The sequence below is a fragment of the Mycteria americana genome, chromosome 15 (assembly GCF_035582795.1).
Source record: "Mycteria americana isolate JAX WOST 10 ecotype Jacksonville Zoo and Gardens chromosome 15, USCA_MyAme_1.0, whole genome shotgun sequence".
Lineage (NCBI taxonomy): Eukaryota > Metazoa > Chordata > Aves > Ciconiiformes > Ciconiidae > Mycteria > Mycteria americana.
The window spans coordinates 5,692,741-5,718,559 of NC_134379.1; the positions used below are offsets into that span (position 1 = coordinate 5,692,741).

Sequence of the window (25,819 nt, forward strand, 5' to 3'; positions counted from 1 at the left end):
CCTCTATACAATTCATTAATACTGTTGGCAGTTATTAAACCAGGTGCTTTAAAAAGTAAGCGAGGGAAATAGGGATGATGTTTATTGAAAAGCAAACTACAGTGTAAGCCGAAAGAGTTAGGCGCTTCTCTAGGGAGGGATGCTGGAGGTGTGTGATGCTCTCGCCTGGTGGTTTGATGGAGAAAGGTCCCTGGCTGCCATACTGCACATACTTCCAGCTGCGTCTCCAGCGACCATTGCACCCTTGGCTGGGGGACCGATGCTTTATTAACCAGGACTTTTCTTGTGGCCAGGTGGAGTGAGTGGGAGGCTGGGGGTGAGAGCCAGTCCTGGAGCCCGTGTGATGCCGTGCCCCGGGCCTGCCTGTGGAGGAAGGGAAACAGCCAGTTCGGGAAGGGGAGGCAAGAGGGAGGAGGGAAATGGCTTGAGGTACTGAGAAAAACAGTAGGCTGCTCGGCCTGCCCTCCTGTAACTTTTTCCACACCAGGCACAGCAAGCTGCAGTTGGAATTGCTGCTCTTGCAGGGTGAGTCCTGGCGTGCTACAAGAGCTTGCTCCCATGTCCCCAGCTGCCCTCCCTCCACGCCTGGCTCCACGGCCTCGGGAATGAGCTAAGTATTGACGCCTGCTACGCCACTCCTGCCAGCATCTGAATTTTGGTCTTTTTCTTGTTTTTGTGTTTTGCAACCTATGGATTAAAGGAGGATGATAGAGCTGAGCTGGCAGCAGATGAGATGTGCAGAGATGTGCACTCCCCCCCGCAGCACACGCTGGCTTCTCATGTTAGAGCAAAACATCAGGGGGCTTTTGAGGGAGAAACGTGGCTTAAAACCAAGGGAAAGTAACTGGGCATGCAAGATTTTTTTCACTTCCTAGTAGACACTCTTTTTCAGTGTCTGTTCCCTGTCGTACGCCTGTTTAGCTGCTGGCTCTTCAGACGGGGGCTGCCTTTCGATGTACACGCGAGCAGCGTTTGGTAGAGCAGGCTCCCAGCTGAAATCCCCAACGCTTTAGTACGGATGTCTGAGCTGACACTTCCCATTTTCAGGGCTTGGGCTGCTGAATGCTCCCAGTTAGTCAACACCAGGGTTAACTTGTGTCATTCCTTACTGCCAGACTTGCCTGCCTGCTTTCAGTCAGTATTTCTGCTTTTCTTTTGTTTGCCTTTGATCAAACTGGACGCTGGAGGGGAAGGGTATGACCTGCGGATGAATCGGAAGCTCTTGCCGTAGCCCTTCCTGGTGGTGCACAGTCTTGCTGTGTTTGCAAAGCTTGTGCTGGGTGGTGGTTGTGTCCCAAGAGATGCCCTTTAGGAAAATCTCCTTTTGCTCAGGAGTTGGAAGCCTCTGGGGTTACTGCACAACGATCTCATCACGGGGAGCTACAGCTGGAGCCGGGCTTCATGTAGAAATCCCAGCGCAGCCTCCCGGTGCAGAGCTGTAGCTCATGAACTCTGCTAGGATGCTGCTTCAGAGCACTTTCCTGCAGTTCTGGTTAATAAATACCCAAGACTGGCAGAGAAGTTATATTTGTATTTCTGTAAATAATACAGGTAGTGGACTTCTTACTCACGTCAAGTATCTTGAAATCTTAATTTCCCCTATCCCATCGTATTTTAATCTCCCCCTTTCTTCTAAGAGCGAGGGCAAACGCGAACGGAGCAGGGGGATGCGACCTCCCTGCAGTGCCTGTGTTGCTGCCTGTGCGTGCCGCGGGCACGGCGGGCACGGCTGGTGAGGAGGTGACAGCGCGAGGAGGTTTACTCCTCTCCATGCTGACCCGTTCCTGTGCGTTGTGCGGGGGGACGTGGTGGGAGGACTTCTGCTGAACCTTTCAGGGGATGGTGCCAGCTCTGCCGGTTGTGCTGCTTGGCAAGTGCCCGATTAAGGGCTGGGCTGGACAGGACAGAGCCTGCTGTAAAGGAGCTGCTCTGATGAGTAAGTAGAGCTGACTGGAAAGTCATTCTCGGGCTCGCAATAACTTAATTAAGTGTTTATTAGGATAAAACATTGCCAGAAGCTGTTCAGGTGCCTCTTTGCTTTCCTTGCTGTACTTCTAAAAAGGTTTTCTCTCCTTTCTTTATGAAATAGATTCTAAAGAAGACTACAAGGTTCCTTTCTGAGTATTTTACATTGAGGACTGAGAATGTTTCATTGAAAACTGGTGGGTAGTGCGGATTCACCTACCTCCTGGCTGCACTCGGGACAAGCAGCTCCCCGGCCGAGCAGCCCCTTAGGGGGAAGGCATCGTACGGGGGGGGTTGTGGCAAAGTGTCAGATGTTACCGCATCGCATTGGCATAGTCCATAAACAAGTAACATTTTCTCTTTTGTGTCTTCAAAACAGTTTATTTGGTGTTTGTGCTTGGAATTTATGAACAGAGCTGCACAGGGTAACAGCTGGGAAGGCATTCACTATTTGTTTGCCATCTGTAAGTTTTATGTGGTTCCCCGATTTTGTAGCATAATGAGAATTTGGTATGAACCGTGCAGTGTTTTCCTTGTACACGAGGAGCTCAGCCGCTGGGCAGCAAGTCAGGGAGCACAGGAATTGCTTCTGTTTCATGCTGTTACTGCTGTTTAGAAACTGGGTCTTCTGAGGGGGATGCCTGTGCTTTTTGTGCAAAAGGCTTTAAATAGTTTTGGTGATGTGCCTTGTACAATTTCTACAAAATCTTTTCTGCCTGGGAGAAAAATTGATACAAGTAGTAATTTCTGTAGGAGTTGCTTAAGTCTTCCGCTTGTGTTGGTTCTCTTCCCTAGTGAGCAATGAATTACAAATAGCACATCACTGGTGGCCTTAAGGTTGCTACTTCGCTTCAGAGGTGAACGGACTAAACAGGGAACAGAAGCTTTTTTTCCCCACAGCTGTAGTGCTGAGGGTTGCTTACAGCTTTAATAACTCTTTCACAGATATGTCCCAAGTAAGTCTGCTCCAGAAGAAAGCCACTGTGTAGTACAGGGGACTGATGACGAGCCTGGTGTGCTGATAAAATACAACTCAGCTTTGTTACCTCTGCCAAGTTGGCTCCCTGGCTTCTGCTCTCCTGGACTCAACTTCTCCCCTAACCACATTTAGTGTCTTTTAGTACCCGGTCTGTTTCCAGAAGATAGTTTCAAAGAGCGTTGAAGTTCCCGTAGGCTCTGGCAAACCAGATTTTATGAAGTATTTCAAAGCCCAGGTTATGCTTGGGAGCCATCGAGCTGCCAGCAGGGTAAAATCAGTAGTGGATGGTAGCATGGCTCTGCTGTTATGGTGAGCACAGTCCCAAGTCATGAGGGTTGTATTGAGCCTCTAATTGTCCTTTTCACACACATCTTTTCTACCTTTTGTGTTTCTGAAGCATCTCGGAGTGGGACCTGCTGTTAGCATCCTACAGGAGGAATCCTCTGTCCTTGTATATCGGGGGCAGTATCCAAAGATGATCTTGCCCTAATATAAGATGCTTTTGGGACAGGTCATGGCTGGGGCTATCCAGGCAGGATGGACCCAAATGGAGCAGCCAGCCGTGGGTGGTACAGGGGATGTCAGGCCAGCAGTTGCTTTTTTTGTCCCTATAGTGCATCACAGGCACCAAAATCGGCATCTCCCAAAATAACAGCGTTAAGCTTCACTGGTAGTTATTATTACAGCTGTTTGGACTTTCCTATAAACTTCTTGCCTTTCCTCCCAAGATTTTCTTTACTGCCTGAATCTCAGAGCAAGGGCTTGGTTGTGTGTTTGTGTACGATGGTTTTTTTTCTAGGGTTCTGTGCTGGATACCGATGTGTTGTGTGTCTGGTGTTAGGAGTTCATGGCAGGTGATGCCGAGAGTGCCAATAGCGTGCCATGCCCTTGTCCGCACAGTGAGTGTCCCCAGAGCTGTAATCGGCAGAAGGACGAGGCTCTCGTCTCTGCCTATTTGCTCTTTTCCCAACGGTGATGATGGCCACCTCCTGCACTCGCTCCTGCCCTGCCTGCTTGGCCTCCCTGCTCTACAAGAATGATCTGCTTTGCCACATTCTTCACCTGTTCTGACCCTTCATATGGGAAATTACATTCCCTTTCCCTAGCCTTACCAAGTCAAACTTGTTGCTTTTGGTTAATGGCCCAAAACAAGGCTCTCCATGGCCTTAGGAGAGAAGGTGGTCTCCTGGAAGGATGTACCTGATGGGAATCTCTTTAGTTCTGCCCATGTTTCCTTTCCAGGCAGGTGGCTGACAGCAGAGCACTGGTGATAAGAGAAAGTGATGGAAGTGAGAAGATTTTTAACCTCCCAGCCCTCTAGCTACATGCTGCTTTATCCACTAAAAATAGTTGCTAATTCAACCTTCTGGGGAAACCTCAGGCGCAGGCTAAAGGATTGCTAATATTAGTTGTTGGCTTTGCTGATAAAATTAACTATGTGAAAACTGGCTGTGACTGCTGAATTCTTTCTCCTCCTGTGCAGCTTGAAATTCTTTTCCCTCTGGGGTGAGACTGTAAAGGGAGGAGGAGAAGGAGAGAATGTCTTCTCACTCTGTATCGTTGTCTTGTCTCCTGAAGAGGCTCAGCAAAGCATGACATGTTCTCTTGCCCCACTCCCGCTTGTGGGTGCTAGTCTGAAAGCAGAAGTGTACTTCAGGACATCAGGGCACTGCTGAATCAAAACATGTTCAAGCTAAGTGAGGGAGAATGATGATTTTGTTTGGTTGGTTTTTTAATTTATTTTTTTAAAGTTAGTGGCTTCAGGATAACTCAAGTGTTTCTCCAGTTCAGGCTTTAAGAAACTGTAGCTTGAGGGCTTTCAGAGGATCTATTTGTCACCAAGTGCTAGAAAGGCTCAGTCAAAATATTTTATATGAGAAGGATCTGAGGAAACATCTGTGCTTGGTGTGCCCCATGAATTTAAATTTTATTTTTTGTTTTGTTTTAAACTTTAGCATAGGTAAAGATCTCTGATCCATTTTAATTTGGGACGAGTGATTTTTCCTTTTTAAAATTCTGGTTTTATTGAAACATCCAGTGCATGTTTGACATCTGGTTTAATTTTAGAAAATAGTCCTGAGAGAAACTTTGTCAGAAGGAGGAGTGCTGAGGTTATGAGAGACAGTGCATAACATTGGGATGTGCTACAGGCTTAAAAAAGAAGGTCTTTCTGAGTGTGTGCATCTGCTTTGCTGGAGCTCAGAAAATGTGATTTTTTTGATATCTCCACCAGGAAGATGGAGAAGTGCCCAGAAATGTGCTTGAGGTTAGGGGGAAATCCAACTTTAACACAAGCTTTTATAGTTCTTGTAGCTATAAAAACGTAGTCAGCAGAGCCTATTGTTAAAGCGGTCAACCTCAAATCATGAAACTAGAAGATCACAGGCTCCTGCCATGCTGTGTCCTGGTTCTTGGTCACGTTTGGTTTCTCTGTGATGCTGTTGTCGTCAGTCGTGCTCTGGTGTACGCCTGCCTTTGAGTAGCTACTGAAACGTGTCCCTGGAGTAGGGGCTGCAGGCAGCAGTTAGCCTTTGCTTATTCTACAGAGCAGAAGTAGCCATGAAGGGTGATGACTTGGCATGTTCTAGCGTTCACCTGCATTTTGTAACACGGAATTTCTTCAAATATATGGCGGGGTTTTTTACTCTATTATTATTTCCCGGATCTTGTCTCTTAAAGGAAGGGAATAAATAATTAGGTTTGGTATTTGTTTAAGCAGAGAAAGGAACTAAGAAGTTCCTAGTCTCCTCTTCAGTTGAAGAGAACAAGCCAACATCTTTTTCAAGGCACGGAGCTGCTGGGGTGCACGATGCCAGGGACTCTCCCATCCTGTCTTATCATATTCATCAACCATCCTGTTGACTGTAGAATTGTTTCTGGCTTTCTTCAAAGAGTGTATGACTATCTTATCAGTTCTGAGAAAAGCAGGAACCCTTAACTATGCAACAGGATGGCTTAATTGCAAAATCTGTAGCGTGTCTCGCTTTTTCCATGAGCCACAGCATCTCTAAGAAAACTACTGGAAGATGTGCTTAAATTATCAGCTGTTCCACAGAACCTGAGAACTCTTTATTGCCCCTTTCCACAAACCTCTCTCCTCATGTGACTTCAGAAAGAGCAAAATCAAGGCAGTTAAGTGATGTCTGAATTCAACAGCATAACAGTTTTGCTTTTAATTTGTAAGTCTTTGAGAGTTAATTATCATACGACTCACAGACAGCAGTTTCATGATTTCTTAATCTGTTATGTACACTAATTTTCTTTTGGCTAACTGCTGAAGGGAGACATTTGTTTCTGCAGGGCATCATCTGTGTCTGAACCACAAAGCACAGGGTTAACAGAATTCGTAATTATAGAGATGCATGGGCTTGCTGTATTAATCGCCATTTAGAAATGTGGATCTCTCATCTTGACTTTCAAATCGAAAATATAGGCATAGGTTAATCCCCTCTGCCTGCTCAGGTTCTACCTCTGCAGGCAGAACGGCACCAGGCATGTGTTCTGCTTTTCAGTGTCTCTCTGTTCACGTTGTTCTCAGTTATGCTTTGGATGTTTGCAGTACTTATGGGGGGGAGGTTTCTTTACCAACAAAGTAATTCAGTCTAAATCGCTTCCTTGCAAAAGAACAGAGCATGCGTTCAATGCCTTGAACCTCTCTTGTTCCATTGCTTTTCTCCTTTTAAAGACAATACAGAGTTTTCCTTACTCACTGTTTGTCTCTTCCCTTGCAGCATCAGCGAAAGCTTCCTCACTGTGAAAGGTGCAGCTCTTTTCCTGCCACGAGGAAATGGGTCATCTACTCCCAGGATCAGTCACAGGCGCAACAAGCATGCAGGTAATGTGTTGCATCCGACGGCTGAGGCTTGTCTGCTCACTCTTGTTTCTGAGTCCACCTTTCTTGAGTTCGTTCTCACCAGATGACACACATTTCTGTTTACACCAGGTGTGTATTAAAGCTAGATCTGCCAGTCTCAAGACTGCAATATTTAATGCTGATAGAAAAAAAAGGTTTCAATACGCTCTTGTTTATCCTGCAAAATCAAACAAATGAGTGACATCAGGGCAGCAGTCATGACATCACAGAGAGCTGAGAATACCAAAATACCATCCTATAATTTCTGTATGAGAGAGGGGCAGGGGGATTGCCATCAAAACCTTCATGCATTGCACTGGGAAACTTGCGGTTATGATACAGGATGAGTAATTGTCCTTCCTGATCTGAAGGTAACTGGTTATGATGGAAGAAAGGGAGGAGACTTAACTCTGCGTGATGGTGAAGAAACCTCTGGGCAAAGTCAGTGTGACTTTTCAGACGTGTGAGCAGAGTGAATAACACCGAGTCAGTCATAATTCCACCCCCTCTATCTGCTGAAAGTTTGATTTTTTTTTTTTTTTTTTTTTTTTTTTTTGCTTTGACTCTTTGTTTGAAAAGTCAGTCTGAGTAATGAAACTCAAACAATTTCAGGGTAGGTTGGTTTTCATTGTGTATGTGGTGCTTATTCACTGATGGTGTTTTACAGGGATCAGATAGTGTGGGGTTTTTCCCTTCCATTAAACAATCAGCAGGAAAAAAAACAACATTGAGACCTCCAGGCTTTTGCATATGGGACAGACAGAAACAGAGAGGCTGGAGTCAACTTTCTTTGCCAAAAAGTGACCACCAGAAGGTGATTTGGTTTGGTTCCAGGTGTAGATTTCTTTGTACTTTGATACCATCAGACTGTCATCCAGCTCTACATCTGGCAGAGTTACCTACCTGATGACTGGTCCGCCTCAAAATCTGTTTACAAACATCTTTATAGAAAGAGTTTAAGTCAAAAGGCAACTAATTACATACTTCCACTCAGACATAGTGCAAGCAGTACTCAAATTCCTTTGAATGAGATGCATTAATTCCCAGTTATCAAAAGAAAATAAATTGTTCTGAAACTTGATTTAAAGCTGGCCTTTCTGGTTGAGACTGAAGTGAAATGCTCTTCAGCATGAAAGTAGACTCAGCAGTCTTTTAAAAGTTTATCTTTACCTGTCTTGGTTTTTAATCTCTCCAAAGTCCTCTGCATAATTGAAGCCCAGGCCAGTTGCTGTCTTGGCTTTACCTTGCAGAGGAGACCTGGTGGATGGGTTTCCTTGTGAACCTGTGCAAGGCAGCGCAAACAGCATTGAGTCTCTCTTGCTGCCTCATCTGCTTGCCTCCAGCTGACTTACGTGAGGTCTGGAGACCTTGGTGGAAAAGAGAGTCGCTTGCCTAATCAGCCCAGAGCTTTTAGAAGCCAGGTTGCCAAGAAAGCAAACCTGGTGTGTTGTAATTGCTTACAGCAAGGTGTTTTGTATTTTAAGAGGCTGACTTGCCTAAGGGATGGGATTTTTTGTTCTTAGAAGACTCTTTTTATTCTTGTCTCTTCAGTTTATGGGGTGAGATTTAATGAGACATCAGTACTTGGCCTTTCCTCAGTTTCCCTGCTTGTCAAGTGATGTGGATGATATAGTATTTTTTTATGGTGCTTGGAGATCTCACTGAAGAGACACCTTTGTATGAGTGTCCACCGTCTTTCTTTTCTGTGAACTTTTCTAATGTACAATATATGCCAGCAGACCAAGAGGCCAAGGGATCAATGTGTCACCTTCCTGAGCAAAAACATCTGTGCCACCAAAACTAAAACAGCGGTGTAGAGAGTGTGGCTCTGAGAGCTGAACCAGCCATTGGCAGTGAGCTGGCAGAGCGTGTGGCAAAGTAAACTGTCTCCTTTCTTGGACTCTGATAATCTGTGCTCAACTTTCATTCCCATGTGTGTCGTGACTTATCTCTGGCACACAAAATTAGAAGGGGGGTGGAGAGCGGACATAGCTTTCCAGTATGAAATTGCTGCCTATGGATGCAATAGTGTTTCAAGTGGTTATGAGAGCATTTTCTAGGAAGGTTGACTAACCTTCCTGACCTCCCTTTCTAATTCATCAGAGGTGCTAGAAGCCAGCATAAAGAGTAAATGCATAACAGGAAATAATTAATGCTCACGCCCATTTCTTTAATGGTATCATCTTCAGCAATGGAAATCACTGGTTGGCAGACTGAACAGATAAGGTACCAGCTGTCCACACTCCTTTTGCTGGGCGGTCCTGCGCCCGGTGCCACCTGGCAAATGGGCTGTGTTCGGTAGGATGGCGGGCTTGCTTTTGCACTCCAACAACACTGGAGGAGGCCAGAAAAGGATGCAGCTTCCCTGGGGTTTTTGCCATCTCTGCGATACTGTAACTCACTTTTAAGATGCCACTCTAGCTGATGTTTTACACCTAGCCTGCCAGCGTGAAGGAAACAAAAGCATCTACTCGTTGCTGGACAACGTGATAGGAAGCAGCGATCATGCCATGAATGCCAGTGAAGGCGACAGCTCTTCATAGGACAGGATGTGGTATCTTTGTGCTGATTCTGGCATGCTAAAACCTTTCCTTTGTTGGTTTTTTTTTTTTTTTTTTTTTTTTTTCCCCTTAATCCAGGAAGCTTACAAAATGCCTTGTGTGTTTGGGGTTGAAAATGCTGCAAGTCGATTAAAGCTGGCCAAGGAAGCAATACTTTACTTTCTAGCTGTGGAGCTCCTAAGGCTTAGAAACTGTCTTAGAAACTTCCTCTCTTTTTTAAGTATTGAGATAATCCAGTAGTCCTGGTGGTGTTTTTTTTAAAACTCTGGAAACTTCAGCTCTTAAACTGGTTCCTGATGTTGAATTACTGGCATCAATAGGTAGAAACTGTTACACTTTGGGGAGGGAAAAACTGAGGTGAAGCATCTTTCATTTCAAGCTGCCTAAGACATGTGACTGCCTCATGAGTCAAATACTTGCTGGGCTCTTCCAGGCTGCAGGCAGGAGGTGCCACCTGAAGCAGGGGGCCCTTGGCCTGTTGAGTCCAGTTCTTGCCAATTCCCACTGCGCTGGCAGCTGAAACTTGCTGGGACTGAGCAGCGTTGCCAAGACTGTGCACTGGCGTTGGCATGGGGAAATCCTGTCTCCCACTGCACCCCTGGGAGGACAAGCATCCGATGGATGAGCTGGCCTTTCCTACGTTACTTATCTCCCTAAATAATTGCTGTTTAGGGAGGCACGTGCCAGCCGCTCCAGTGCTGGGAACAGTGTCCTTGGGCAGGAAGTAGCTTCAGGTGCTAGTCACTGCTGGTACGTTGTATGCGACTTCCCTAGCACTGCAGAGTGCCTCAGTTTTTCCCACCCCCAGTTAAAAATGCACTCCCAGGGCATTGACTCATTCTCCATATGCTGAAATGTGTTTCAAGGAGGAAGGAAGGGGAGAGCAGGGAAGGCTGTCTCCTGTGTATCCCACTCCACGCAAGCTTGCCTCTGTCCCATCAGGAGAGAGGCTGCAGAAGCCTTTCAGCCCTGCTGTTCCACCAGATATAAAAATCATTTGGGAACTAGGTACCATGCTCGCTGGGCAGCATTTCGTTTCTTCCCCTTCCCTTATGTGGCACTTCTGGATGCTGCTCCATATCTGAGGTTTCCTCATTTCTGACAGTCAGTGAAATAGCCCGGATACTAGCACCTCCAATGAATTAGAAAGGAAGGTCAAGGTCAGTCAGCCTTCCTAGAAAATGCTCTCGTAGCCACTTGTGTTGCCTAAACTCAGCTTCCCGTCTGTGGGGGAGTGGGAGAGGGTGGAAGGGTAAAGGCTCCTCTTCTTGCCATTCTGTGCCACCCACCTGGCAGCCTTGCACTCTCCTTTCTGGGAATGCAGATTAATTTTCCAGATAATGATTGAAAAAACAGCCCGTTGCTGGAGGTGTTATTGCTTACTGACACTCAGAAGGCAATGTGCTTAGCAGAGAAACTCTTGGCTCTCTACGGGCCAGAGAGGAGTGCTGAGAAGTCAGTGTGGCAGTACCAACAGAAAGGCTTCTCACTTGTCTTTCAAACGCTTGCTGCTTTAGGAACCTGGGACACTCGGCTCTTTTTAAAAAGACTTTAAAGTTACTACGTGACTGATTTTTTTTTTTTTTTTCTTTCAGTCTTCTGCAGCCTCACCAGTAAAAGCGTAGCAAGCATCTTCTAGGAAAAATTATGGTTGCTTGATTTTCAGGTGGCAATTCTTAGCCGCTTTTGGGTGGGGTTGGTACATAAGCATATGTGGGCATGTGCTGCTCTAAGATGGGACCAAATCTCACTTCAAAGGGGATACTTCTGTCTAGGTAGTCGTTCTGCACTAAGTAATAAGTTGGTGCAAAAGAAATGACAGATTCCTGATTTGAACCGCAAGGTAGAATGAGATGTTGAACCATGGGGTGGGGTCCATTTCTACCTCGTTTGCCTTGCCTTTTAAAGGAACAAAGAGTACCGAAATGCTTTTTACCTCTGTTAAAAAGGTAACAGGATTTAGCAGGAGAGAGCATGGTAAGACAGGAACAGGTGAGCACACGGAGCAAAGAGCAGCTGACTCAGAGGTGGAGTTTTGTCATCTCTGAGTGGGTGGAAGTGACAATGCTCATGGTGACGTGTCGGGTTTCCTGGTGGACGTTTGCTCTGGCTGGACAGCTGGGAACTTGAATGTGATTTAAAGCTATTTTTGTGCATTCACCTTTCCCTCTTTCCTGCAGGGGATCTCCAGCAACACCTGCAGGCCATGTTCATACTTCTCCGCCCAGAAGACAACATCAGACTGGTAGGCAGGCTTTTTGCTTATCTGCTGTTAACTAATATAAAGGTTAAGTTCCACTTGACAAATATACACCTGTGTAACTCATGAAACAGTGGCGCGTGTGTTTGAGTGGTTTCATCAGCGGGCTTGGGGAGTCTTCTTTGCAATCACAAAGGTAGAAAAGCAGCTAATTATGAAAGGCCTGCTTTTTTGGTTGTTCAGTGAGACAAATTGTATGGCTAGAAGACTGTCTTTGTCTGAACCGAGTGCTTACGCTCTCAAAAAGTACTGTAACAATTGCCGGAGAAGCTGGGTAAATTAGCTTGGTGTCCTATTTAAGTCAAGAGTAGGTGACTTACGTCTGACCAGCGTGAACGCCTGCCCTTCCATGTTAGTTCAGTTGTGTTCCTCGCTCTGCTCTCCCAACTTGTTGCATCCCTAAAGGCCACAGCTTATCAGGAAGGAGCGGGTAGGATCCCCGTGTAGCTATGCACCTATATTGAACCTTGTTTTTCTGCTTTGCTGACTTGTTGTCTCCTGTAGTGATGTAATGAAAATTAGGCATTGCTTGTTTATAGCATTGATATGCTGTCCTAAAGACCTCCAGAAGCTAAAGAAGAGCAGTGAGGAATTTGTCTAGGACACGTTGAAGTGCTCTACAAGGTCGGGCATGACTGCAGTGTATCTGTATCTCTCATCACTCAGTAGCCTGAAGTTCCTTTCCTGTGTTGTCTTGGTGCATCTTAGCAACGTATGCCCAAAGTAGGACTGCCAGCATCAGAAGTGTTATTCTGGCACCTCTGGTCTGCTGAATCCTCCTGAGCTATGCTGGAACTGGACCGATCTTATGAGTATAGCTAGGAAACAGCCAAGATTACTATGGAATGCTTTAACTTTAAAAATGACCACCAAAAATAATTTGCCATAAGCAATCTTTGTAAGCAAACTAAAAGACCTACTCCCAGACTTTGTCAGGCACACCTTGCTGTCACTAAAATTTCAGTGAAAGTGATGGGAATGGGGATTCTTAGTGCTTTTCAGAATCTGAGCCAGGGTTAGAACATTGGAAGCTATTGAACAAGTCATTGTTCAGCAATATCAGTGGCGACATTGTGTGATTTGGGACAAATTAGCCTTAACAGCTGAATAAGGACTTTGTGGGCTGAGACATAAACCCTTTTGTTTGGAGCTGCGTTTGGAATGCTGAAATCTTGCATGAGGTTAAGTTCGATAGTCTACTTGAATTTAATTGATTCTTGACGAACGAAGAGTGTGCAGAGCTGCAATAGACTCTCTCATAAAATAGTAGATACAAATGAGATTTGAAATATAAACAGTACTGAGAAATGCATTCTCTTCTTGTGTTGGCTGCTGTCATTCAGAGGGCAGACTTCACAGCTCAGAGAGCAGCAGAGGAATCTAATCCTCTATAAACCTACACTTAAAATTTGGAACAACTCTTGTTTCTGTTGGAGCTATTGGCAGAGCTTTTTAGCCTTCCATGAGAGCAGGATTAGAGCAATGGTACTAGTGTAAGATCAGTAGGAAGGAAAGGAAAATTAGTTAAAAGTGTACAAACTGATTGAACATATTCCTGTAGCTTAGCAGAGTGGGGAGTTGTTCACTTACATGTGTTCAATAATAAAAGACTTCAGAAAGTTGGGCACTTTTTTTGTCTTCAAATAAAATATTGCAATGAGAAATGTGTTCTTTTATGAAACACCTACTATCGTGTAGCGTGAAAAAGATGAAAGGTCAGCATGAACTTACCTCTTGGAATGTGCTGTTCATAAGGGCTGGTAAAATACCACATCACACTTCTGATGAAACAAGAAGGCAGCAGAAGATAAAGTTGGCTTGTGTTTAGGTGAGCTTAAAACTAAGAAAAGTGTTGCTGGCCATGAAAGGACTACAGAGAAATTTGTGTTCATGAACAGACTATAAATAACCTCCCCAAACTGAGGAGAAAGCTAGCTCTATGTAGATGAGCTGTTGAGAAAGAACCTTTCATCTCATCACAGTCCCTGAAGCTAGGCCATCCTCCGTAGATCGAGTGGGATTTCAAATATCTTCATTTAAAAGGCATCAGACCACTTACTTACTTGGTATGCTCCTGCTGTTGGGTGAGCATATGAACTAGAGCTTAATGAAAAAGTTAGAGACCAGTTTGTGATTTGATGGGCATGTTGGAGCACTAACAGTAACTTTTGAGGTTGGTTGGTTTAGAATGTCAAGTTTGCTGTTCTATTATTCTAGTAGATTTAGCAAAACACATTATCTGCTCCAATCATGGTTCTTTGCTTTGTGGTAAGGGTGTAAATGTTGGATCTAGAGAGCCACAATAAGCCATGCCCTGTTTCTCTTAATGAGTCCTCTGAAAATCCCGCCCCAGTGACTTGAAGCTACGTGAGCTTTGGCTGCTGTTTGTCTAGCCATGTTTCTAAGGGGTCTTGCATTAAGACCACACTTCCCATTACTGCTAGCCAAATTGGTTTAGCAAAGTAAGTTAGATTATGTTAATCCTCTTGCTGCTGGACTGTCCTCAAGAGAAGCAGAACAGAGCTCTTGTGTGGATGCCCTGGACACAGGGCAGCTGTTGTCCACCTGCTCCCGTTTTAGGCAAGTCTGTCTTTCTGTTTGAGGTTTGGTTCCTAATGTAGATAATGACTTTAACCACCAAGACTTTGGTGATTGCTTGCTCTTGTAGGTTGAAGAGCACCCTTTCTGTTTTGCTACAAGTGGTTAGTTGTAGAAACAGCCGTCTTTGGCAGAATTCACACCTTGAAGGCCTGACCGCTTTGATCGTCCGTGTTTCCAAAGGAATCCCAGTGACTCAAGGAGCAAGAAGGAAAATAAGGCTGGTTTTAGCATGACTTATCCTAAACAGATGGGGTGGGGCACAGTCTCTCGCTGTACAGAGCACATCTGTTTGCTGGCATCAGCATTTGAGTAGTTTCTGAGAGTCTTTGGTCCTACTGGACAAGTCTAGAAGACGTGGTCAACACCGTCTTCTGCCTGCACTTGCTATTCGGCCCCCATCACTAGAGCTGCTGCTCCCTGCAACGCCACTGGGAAGCTTTCCCTGCTGCTCTTGGCATAGTCTCCTGCGATAGAGTACTCCTGTGAAATAGCGAGTTCTGTTCTGACTGCCATGCACTGTTTTAACCTTTGTTGTAGACTCTGCCACATCTTGTGGCTAAGACTTGCTGGCTAATGGACAGGCAAGGTGTGAGGAAGTCAGAGGGGGCTTCCTCTAAGCAAGGAGGTGCCATTCTGACCTCAAGACAAAGTTAGAAAGAACTACAGGAGCGTATTGGGAAAAGCAGCCTACTCCTGAGACATCCCACGCAATAGTTATTTTGTGAGCTTTTTTTTTAAGGATAAAATGTTTAAACTGGGCTCTCTGAGCCATGAGCTCCTGTGGGCCACCAGGAAGTGTCTACACAAGTAGTGGCTTGGGAGGGCTGCTGGTGTTTGAGGAATTCAGGTTCAGTTTGCAAAGGATGTCAAACACCGCTTCGAGCTTCAACCGTTGGGTTGCAAGGAATTCGGCAACTGGATCCCGTCACAGCAGGCAGGTGTCTGTCGACAGCACGGGGCAAGGCTGGGCTGTAACAGTTCCCTCTTGCCCGTGTTTGCTTTCTGCAGGCCCTGCTCAAAGTTCAAGAAGCAGTTTAACGATAAGGTAAACACTGAAGCCAGACAGCGTCTTGGGGTTGGATTACGCCGTCCAAAGTTAAGACTCAGTATACATAGTTAAGACACTTCCTTTCTAAGGATGTCATAGTTTCTCTAGTTGGGATCCTGTGACTAAAATAACTGCAAGTGGCTTAGAACAGAGTCCAAAAAGCGTTGCAAGTAAAGGCTGCCTACTGCAGATGTTTATAGGCAAAACCTAAAACGCTGGGCTCCCTTCCCTGGGTTCCTCGCTAACCGGCAGTCTGTCTGTAAGAAGACTTGCTGGAGTCACTTCAGTTCTCGCTTCCTCGTGGCTTCTGGAGGAGCATTACACTTCAGTGTAGCCTTTCAGGAGCTTCAGTGTTGGTCTGATGCTCACAGCATAGCTGCATGGCCGCTTTCTGAACGCTGTCAGTAGTATTCGATTTGGGGGAGTTTGGGGTGAAGTTCAGGCATCCTTCAGTACTGCTAGATCTCTTTTTTGGCACGGGGGTGCAGGTGGTTGTGGTAGGAGCAATGAAGCACAATGACTTTCACCTCTTCTGGGCAATCCGAATCCAACCATGGATACACCTTAGTAATAGGGAAACCTTTTCCTGCTGGCTGTAGGGCGGTAGGGTTGCTTCTGCACGGGGGGAGTTGCTAGAAAAATTCAAAGGACCAGCAGGAAACCACGTATCAATTAGATCCTAGTTGTCCAGCTGTCTGGGAAGTTGGTGGAAAGAGTCTCGTTGGAGCTGTTGTAGCACACAGTGGTTTAAAGGAAAGCTCTAGCTCTTTGGACAAAAGCCCTCTAAGAGGTGAAGAGCATGCTCAACGCCCGTCTGTCTTGTTGAACGTGTAATGCTCCATGAAGCTCACTAGGCTGGGACCAGTTGGAGGACTGTGGCAGCCAGCCTTGTAGGCTGCTGTTTAAACGCAGCCTCGGTGGGACAGAGCAGGCCTGCAGCAAGGTGTGCAGAAGGCACCAGGAACATGCCAGCTGTTGAGGAAAGCATTGGGTGCGAGAGAGTAAGTCGCTTCTCCCTCTTCTGCTGGTTATCCAGCTGAGAAGTACGGGCCATCCGTACTAATGCAAACTGCATCACTGCTTCTGCGCCTGTCACTCAGCATGAAAAGGTGGCTTGTAAGGGTAATTGTGTTTTGCTGGCTGCACTGCTGATCTCTTCCCTTCCTTTCCTTAGGCTGTAAGACTGGAAAGTACCTACCAGAACCGCACTAGATACATGGTGGTAGTGTCCACCAACGGCAGACAAGACACTGAAGAGAGCATTGTCCTAGGAATGGATTTCTCCTCCAATGACAGGTACTCACAGTGTCCAGGTGGGGGAAGTCTTTGTGTTCACCCACATGTCGAGTCAAGTGTAGAAACCACTGTCTGGTGTCCATGCGTTCTGGGGATAGACTCCTTCAGATTTTCCAGGCTAACACCTTTCTTGAGATCCAGAATTCCCCCTTTTATTTATTGAGAGGAGGTGGCAAATGGGAAGGCAACAGCACAGGTCAGCATTTCCTCCATTCCTCCAAGCCTCTGGCTTATGTTGAGTACATTAAGTGCCCTTAAGTGTCTTTGAATGGTGAGGTCCCTATGCCTTGCATCTGCACACCAGAGACAGAGACAACTTGCATGCAAAGAAAGAAAAAGCTGCAATTAGAGAAGCTGGACATCAGGGTTCAGGAGAGCAGCTAATAAGAAAGTGACTGTCAGGCAGTCCCTTGCCAAGGTCATGGCACAAAGGACTTGATGGGAATGTCAGGGTTGCTGATGGCAGATCTTAGACAACATATGCTCTCCTCGGCCATCAGTATGTTGTCAGGGTTTAGTGCTTTTGCTTCATTCATTTAAATTGCTGCCGACCTCTCCAAAAGGCTGCAGAATGTGTCTGGGAAGCAGCTTTTGCTGCTGGAGTGACTGTAAGCCAGGAGGCAGCACCCCCAGCAGCTTCATGGGCAGAAGCTTCAAGTTTAGAAAGGGTCACTAGGCACTTTGGAGAGGGCATGGAGGCACGTGGCTCTTTTAAAGGGTTGTAAGTAAGTCTTGGCCTATGCAGGGAAAGAAAAACCTGGATATTCAGACCTTTTTGGAAGGTTTCATACATGTGCTTAGTTCTAGCACAACTGCTACAGGAATGAGTCTTGCTGCTGACCCTAGTCAGCAGAACCTAGTCAGCTAGAGTTACTTAGGTCAGTAGAAATGACTTTCAGGTAGTTACCAGGGTCACTAGAAAATATTTTTGAACTGTTTGGCTAAGAAACAGCCTTCCAAACAGCCTGCTGATCACAACAGCCACCATGCTTAATTTCAAGTGGCTTGATTTGGATGCTTAGCTCAAGTGATGCCTGCTAAAAAGGGGGACCAGCTTGATGCTGCCACTGACTCCTGGCTCTCTTCCGATGCATGTGTGCACAGCTGTAGCTCAGAGATGCTCTTGCAGTAGGGTAAGAATAACTTGTCCTTGCACAGGTTGCTGTGAGCTTGAAACTTGCCATTGGCTGTGATATACCAGCACAGCCACCTTTGATAACTGAGAGCTCACTGGTATTCAGTCTCTAATAACATAGCAGGGTCATTTTAGCTTTCTGCTAGAGTTACTTAGGTTCTGGATGGTCAGTCTGATACACCCTCCCCTAGCCCACTTGGTATTTATAACTCAATGTAGACTTGTTGCTATGGTCTCTGATAAGCGCTTGCTGAACAGTATCACTAAAAATACCCTGGCCACCTTGGGAAGCCTTTTAAAAACACATCTTTCCATGAGCTCATCTCATGTTGTCAACAGAAATAGCTGCGTGCCGCAGTGTCTCCTTTTGCTGGGCACCAGTCGCTCCGAGGCGTGTGCATTTACAGGGCTTCGTGTCTGCTGACCCTCTGAAGCCTTGAGTATCGCCCTCTTCCCCCACTTCTCACGAGCTGCAGAGACTGATGGGGGTGTTAAGGCTTACGGAAATTTGAGAGCAGTTAGGGCAAGGCGTAAGAACAGGAGGCAGTTGAATCTGATTCTTCTTCAAGATGCTGCTTTGATTATGGACTGATTTTACAGCTTTATGGGATTCAGCTTTTTCATTTGACAACCTGATGCAGGTTGTGTTGGGATTCCCCCGCCCCTGCCTTTTTTTCCATCACTTGACTTCTGCTTTTAACTTGGCTTTTTGCTCAGCCTTACAGAAAGCAGGTGACTGTGAGGGCAAAGAGGTCAAAGCAGCTGAGAGAGGAGTGGGTTTGCCAAGAGGTGTCTGTCTTGGCTGGCTGTTGTGCTTATCCTTGAGATGTGGGAGGGAGAAGAAGGGGTAGAAGTCAACAACGGGTGATGGGCTGTGATTGCTAACCTACCCGTGCTGCCAGTCACCCTGCTATTACACTAGACTGATCCCAGCTCCCAGCAGCTGTTGTTGAGGGACAAACAAGAAAACAAAGCTATGGATTGCAAAATCAGAGCTAGAACCAAACCACTTGACCCTGAGAGGGACTAATCTGTAAAGAAAGCCTTGAGCTTACTGAAGACTGTGAGCCCCCTCTGACCTTCTGCACAACACTTGCTGCTTCTGAATCCTGTTTGCTCTTCCCCTGGGCGTGTGTTAACCCTTTAAGCTTGCTTGAAAGAGTACTGCTGTACCCTGTATCTGGTCAACAATCCTTGCCAGGCACCTGTAGAACAGCACTGGCTCTGTTTGTCCCTGAAGCAACATTGGGATTTTTCATTTTTTTTCTAATGAGTGCAAACATCTGCAATCATTGCTGTGAAATTAGAATCGCATGGTGCTGTAGTAGATGGGCTGACCTTCTCTTTCTTACTACAGTAGCACTTGTACAATGGGCTTGGTGCTGCCACTGTGGAGTGACACCTTAATCCACCTGGACGGGGATGGGTGAGTCTCTTTTGTATGTTCTAGGTCAGTAGCAGAGGGTATCCGTGAGTTAGCTTACAGCACGGTATATGGAGAAGGATTTAAATGATTGCAGAGCCTTTACAGGTCCAGGAGACCTCCTGCTGTTGACCTGTATTGGGTTAGTAGGCTCAAAGGCCCTAAATCACAGTGGTTGTGGCAGGGAACGCCAATAATTGACTTATCTGTGAATAATAAACATGCGCTGAGACAGTGGCTCGTGTGTGTGTTTAAGCTGGAGTAAAGGAGCTTTTACTGGTGAGTGGGTGTGTAGTGAAAGCTCCTTAAAGGGATCCTATTATGTGTTCCTCCATCACGCTTGCAGCAGGCAGCATTCGGCTGAATGTAAAATAAGAGTGATGTTTCTCTGCCAAATAGACACCTGACTTGCAGACTCCCGTTTGTGCCAGTTACAAAGGCTGTCCAGTGCAGTGCGTGGAATGACTTTTCTTTCCTTGGTAGCTGCCCCAGGATCACTTTAGCTGCACTCTGTTGCTCCCAGCTGTGGCACTGAATTTGTGTTGCCAAGGTAAACAGCACAGCCCAGCACTGTCCCACTGTCTTAGTTTCGTTCCTGAACAGCAGCCGCTTTAAAAAGTTATCTTAGAGCTTTTAGCATGCTATTTTGATCTGTTCGTTAGCTGAATTCTGCAGTGTATGCATAGGGCTACTCCTTTGCTGTTCTAACGTGCTACAAACTATCAGTTATTAACTGAAAAGTTGCTTTGGGACACATTTTTACTGTGCCTTTTTTCCTCTCTCCAGAGGGTTCAGCGTATCGACAGATAACAGGGTTCATATATTCAAGCCGGTGTCTGTACAGGCAATGTGGTAAGTACTTGCTATAATCTGTCCCAGTGATCCTTTTTCCAAGGTATTTTGGCTGCTTGAGCTTTTAAAAAGCAGGTGCTGCTTTGCATTATTGGTATCTTGAGACCTACTCGAGCAGCCAGAAGTCTCCTTCAGAGACAGGGAAGGAAGTTTGATACCAAAGAGAAAAAATGCAAGTGCTGGTATACAGCAATGAGTTTATAATACTGCCGCAGCCGCACCTTCGTCTCAGCTGGGGGCAGGAAGGAATAGAGTAATTTTCCTTGCAAAGGGCTGCTGCTTTGAATCTCTCCGAAGCAGAATTGCTTTGAGCATGTGTTTGAAATACACTTTTTTAAAAAAATTTGTCATAAATAAGGAAATACACACTGTGCATATTTTAGGAGTCTCTGTCTCCAGTGAGACATGTTCATTGTGATAGTGAGAAGGAAAGAGAAGCTGCCTGCATTTTTCTTTCCTTTTAGGGTGGCTCATGTAAGAATGTAGTGGCCATGAAAGTATTTCTGGCTCAAGCTTCTTTGCATTGCAGAAATACATTGCCTGTCAGGGAGTCATGCTACTGTGTCACCCCAGTGATTTTGACCTGGATTCTTCTGATCCCAGTCAAAGATTTAAAACAAGCTAAAAATAGGAGAGGGGGATTTGTTTCCCAGCAGCAGCTGAAGAAACTTCTGACATCCCTCGTGCAGTGAGAGAGGGCGGACACCTAAACACCTCAGTAAAGTCAAGTCCTAAGCCCTTGGTTGTGCAGCTCTCCATGTTTCATTCCTGGGTGTCCCTGCCCTGCACACAGGGGAGCTGATAGCACAGTAGGAGCTGTCAGAGCACCCTGTCTTGGACACAAACTCTGTGCATCTTATTTATGGCTTAGGTAGTTGTAGCAGGTTTTGGAGCCAGAGACACAGATGCCTCTGCCCTCTGAATTGTGGACACCTTTGCTGCTATTCAGGTGTGTCTTGGCATACTTCAGTTAAGACATGCAAGCTCTCGCAGCGTGTGGTTATCCACACCCTTGCAGGACAGCCTTCTGCTCGGTGCCGGGGGCTGTTGCATATAGCACTGGGGTTTGTACCAACGGATAGGACGTGAGCAGCATCCTGGATTTGGCTGCTGCTTTGTGCTCGATACTAGCCTGAGGAAGAAATTATAATCCTGCAAGTATTTTTCCCTTTCTAGGTCTGCTCTGCAGAGTTTACATAAGGCTTGTGAGGTGGCACGGAGCAACAATTACTACCCAGGGAGCCTCTTCCTCACATGGGTCAGTTACTATGAGAGCCATATCAACTCTGACCAGTCGTCAGTCAACGAGTGGAATGCCATGCAAGATGTCCAGTCCCACCGGCCCGACTCACCCGCCCTCTTCACAGATGTGTAAGTTGGTCTGGCTCTGCCGACCCAAAGTGTTTGGCTGTCAAGCACTGCAGTCTCCAAATGAGGAGACAGTTTCCACAAGAGAATTACTCTTAATTAGGTATTAATGAGGAGAGGTTTCCTGTTCCAGGTAATAAGTGGACTCCTGGTTAGGTAAACACCAGCACTGGAAGTTTAGCCCTCCTGGGGCTCCCTTGCATCTCCTCCAGCCTCTGCTTTCAGTCTAGTTGTTTACTTTGGGCTTTAGGCTCGCAGATCTTTACTTCTGCAAGGTAAGTCCCATGTTACTAGTGAGGGAGAGGTGTGGTGTATTCTAGTACCTAGGCCTTCCTCTTTGCTGGTTTTGTCCTGTGGTTTCCAGGCCTGGTGTCTCCTGGAAGGAACAGGTTTCTCTGGACTTTGCTCTTACACTGCGCGTCTGAGCACATGTTTAGAGTAACATGGTCTTTTTTTCTTTACTCAGTTCATTTTGCTGTAAAGTGAAGTGTTTAGGTTTGGACTTCTGAGACTGTGAGCTCATAAGCATCCTCGTAGGCATCCATCTGTTACACCTAAGAATGGGGGCAAAGACCAATGCAGTTTTTCATCGTTCTGAGGAGCTCTGCAAGTGTGGAACAGGACAGTGTATAGGTCCCAAGCTGTCTCCAGCTAAATGCTTGGATGTCTGGTGATATATGGTCCAAAACATTGGCTGAGGTAAATAGGTAGACAGTTTGGAAAGGCAAAATTTATAGGCTGTATCAACATTCAAGGTTTACAACCCCTGTAATTAGTAATTGCTGATGGTACTGATACCATATAACCTCAAAGGTAGTCAGTGTCCAGATGTGATGCCAAGCGTGAGGGCTTAGTTGCCCAGTTTGTAGTAGAAGAAATGACTTCACTAGCCGCAGCTGCTTTCCCAGTATAATAGTACCATCGGTTGATTTATGCTCTCAGATATTTCCTGTTGTTGGAGTTCAGTGAGTGAATAATAATGCTAAGCAGTTGTTCAGCTGTGAACAAGTCTTCACACTTGATTGTTTTTTAATGTACAAGGAGGGTGGCTGAAAAGTTTTGGCAGGCTGTCAGGTTAATATTCTCTTGTAGGTTTTCATATATAAATTTTACGTAACCCACCCTTTCCCTAGTGGCAGCAATTGAATGATTTCCTGGGGTCACCTAGACAGCATTCTCTTAATTGAGTCCTGAAATAATGCGTGAGGTTAAAAGGACCAGGAACTTCCATGATTTTTATTTGTGAACCACCAGTTGGACACTTGTGAAGCAGAGAAGCGTCTGTGCAGTCGCCATCCTGGCAGCCTTCCAGAGAGACAGAAAGGTGGTGCGAGATGTTACTGCTGGGTCCTTTCTAAAGATGATGGGTGAGACAGCTCCGTGCTGCTGCTCTGTTGCAACTTCCCCTGGTGTTAGTCAGGCTATTTTTGCAGCTGGTGATAAGGCCCCTGGCAGCAGAGGCTGGAGGAATGCACAGAGGCTTAGCTGCCCTCGTCTCTCCATGTAAGGAGCTTTGGAGCTGTTACCTTTCCAAGAAAGGTAGGGGGAGACTTAGATATTGCTCCAGAGAGCATAATGCAGCCTTCCCAATTTAAATTTTACCAAATACCAGAGGTTCTCTGGATGACTATAATGGATTAGGAGCATTCAGTTGGTCTCTTTCATATACAGCTGGGAATCTAAACTGGGCTTTACAGTCACCTGAATTCCCTCCAGCTGAGGACATGCTTGGGGGAAGTAGCGTGAGTATCTGAGACTCTGCAGAGTATCCAGTCTATACAATACCTGTTTAAAAAGTGCTGTAAGTCCCGTTTGTTTCCCCTTCCAGTGACTCTGTTGCTTTCTTCTGATAGCCCAACTGAGCGGGAACGCACGGAACGGCTAATTAAGACCAAGTTAAGGGAGATCATGATGCAGAAAGATTTGGAGAACATCACATCAAAAGAGGTGAGTGGTGAGGGAGCAGCACTGGAAGTGCTGTTGTGCTAACTAGAGAGCTCTGTACTTTATGCTGTGAAGAAAAGCCAGAATGAAAACTTCACATGGCTTCCTTGTGTTCCTCCTCCCCACCCAGATACGCACAGAGCTGGAGATGCAGATGGTGTGTAACCTGCGGGAGTTCAAAGAGTTCATTGACAATGAAATGATAGTGATCCTTGGGCAGATGGACAGCCCCACGCAGATATTTGATCATGTCTTTTTGGTAAGTCTAACAGTGAATTCAAGAGTAAACACGCCTAACACTTCTCACTATGTCTTGGTTGACACAGGGGCCTCTGGAGGAACTTAAAGGAACTCTGAAGGAGAGATTGGCTGATCCTGGGGTCACATACTCTTAAGCAAGACACAAGACACTAGTGCTATTGAACAAGAGCAGCCTGGCCTCTTGGCTATACTAAACTTTGCCATACAGCACCAGCCAAGCTGTAGACCTTGTCAGTAGAGGATGGAAGGGAAAAAGTCTTAATTCTCACTACTTTTCAGGGCTGCTTCCATTGATGTAAGACCAGTTTTGTAGCTTTAACTGTCCAGGGTACCCACACGCCAAGTTCTTGGAGTAGACATGTTTGGGAAGGGCATAACTACAGCAAAGAGGGAGGGGAGCTGTTGGGGAGAGCTGTGTAACATTCAGGTGGAATGACACTCTTGTAACATGCAAAGCTGTGACTTCATGTGATCCAGGAGGAACAGAGGAGCTTAACAAAGAATCCTGTAGATAAGTCACTTAAGGAAACATAAATGTTTCGCCTTTTAATGTTTTGCTTGCTTAGTTGCCTTTCATTGCTGCTGGGGCCTGTCTAATTACGGCACCTCCTTCTGGTGAATCAGCACTCCGCTGGATTTCCCAGCCCTGAAGCAGTGGACACAGGTTTGGTTGGGCTGTCTGGCCTATGAGGTTGGCTCAACTTTAAACAAAGCCATTCCTCTTGGACCAGCTGGTCTTTCCAAATGGAGAGGGCCTCTCCCAGTCTCCTGGAGCTTAGTGGTGTGGCTCAGAAGGGATGGTGTATGTTAATATGAGCGCTCCCAAGAAATTGTGGTGGGGTAGAGCCAGGAAACTTAAAGTACCTACGATGTAATGGATTTTTTTTTTTTGCAGACTATGTGTTTTCCAGAGAGAGAGAGAGACTGTTACAGGCTTACAGTGCTAGTCAAAAGCAGTACAGGCAGTTTGGTCTGCTGCAGGGCTTGGAGTCTTGGTTCTGAGTGCATTTAATTGGGAACAAGACTTTTAAAACAAGGCTTGCAGGCAGCACCAAAGAGAAGAGCTGTGGCTAATGTGTGGAATAGAGGTATTTGCAAAGCAGCTCTCTGCGGTGAGGAGCAGTGCTGCTGGGGCTGGGCACCAGCTTAATTCAGGAGCGTGTATACTGCAAGGCAAAGTCGTACAGTAAAGTCTCTGGAAGGCATGGAGCTGTTGCCTTCCAGGTGGAGGCAAGAGCCCTGTGGGATCCCACTTAGGGAGTGCTAAAATAACTAAGCAGGAAATAGGAGACCTGATGATGTTGGTGATTGTGGATCAAAGGACAGGAGAAAAGGCTTTCACCATTGCAGCGTTGTTCTCCATACCTGTGGAACCTGGTGGTTCCCAGACCTGAATTAAATTCTTCCTTGGCCAGAAAGAGACAAAATGAAGCTAATAAGTCTGGGGGGCTAGGGTAAATACGGCGAGGATCAAAATATGTTTGTTGGAAGATACGGAATAGCAAGAGCCTCCATAGTCCTCCTTCAGATTGTGCACAGCTCTGGACTTTGCTGGGATTGACCTGATCTGTGGCTGAAGGCAATGGATTCTGTTGAAATCTGGGCTACCGTGGCATGGAATGTTTGCCCCTTTATTCTGCTTGAGATTCAGAGTCTGTGCTGAACCCTTGAATGGTGTCCTCATTATGATGATTTCAGTTTGGGAAGAAACAGCTGCTTTTTGTTTGTTGTATTCCTGCAGCGTCAAGACAAGACAACAGACTTGTCCCCAGTAGCTACCAGAATAGTAACGAAGCCCTTTCCTGTGTGTGTACATCTAGATGCAGGCTGTGAGTGCTCAGGACTTTTCTGCAAGCGCTGTCATGGATGCAAGTGCGTGCCCGAGTCAGAGCTCTTGGAGCTCCCCCATCTCAGACACGGGCTGCCTGTGCACGCTTTCTGGGGCAAGCAGCAGCCCATCCTCTGGGTGGACACTGCTGCTTCTGCAAGACTGGGAGGTTCTCACTCTCAGGATGATGGGGTTTGCAGGCAGGCGGTGGATATGCTTCTAGGGCCGACTCGTCCTGGCTGTGCCTCTCCTGGCCCTGGGGCGATGGGTAAGCCTGTGCTGTGGGAGCAGCCATGAGCAGTGCTGTTCTGCTGGTGATGGTCGTGCTGCCTGGGTCCCTCTTGCTTACTCCTTCATCTGAACCGTCTTTCTATTTAGGAGCTATTTTAAGGCAGGGAAGCAGATAGCTTGTGCACCTCAATTTTTGAAGGAAGCCTTTGCCTGA

General features: G+C 46.2%; 1 protein-coding gene across 2 annotated transcripts in view; it reads left to right on the plus strand.

Annotated features, from left to right (window-relative positions):
- Window positions 1-25,819, plus strand: part of SSH2 (slingshot protein phosphatase 2) — a 103,183-nt gene that overhangs the window by 59,703 nt on the left and 17,661 nt on the right. For both annotated transcript variants that reach the window (XM_075518050.1, XM_075518051.1), the window contains 8 exons: window positions 6,676-6,779; window positions 11,539-11,603; window positions 16,442-16,563; window positions 19,056-19,124; window positions 19,908-19,973; window positions 21,150-21,344; window positions 23,195-23,288; window positions 23,416-23,544. In XM_075518050.1, the coding sequence (XP_075374165.1) occupies window positions 6,676-6,779; window positions 11,539-11,603; window positions 16,442-16,563; window positions 19,056-19,124; window positions 19,908-19,973; window positions 21,150-21,344; window positions 23,195-23,288; window positions 23,416-23,544 (844 nt within the window). The remainder of the gene's footprint in view (window positions 1-6,675; window positions 6,780-11,538; window positions 11,604-16,441; window positions 16,564-19,055; window positions 19,125-19,907; window positions 19,974-21,149; window positions 21,345-23,194; window positions 23,289-23,415; window positions 23,545-25,819) is intronic.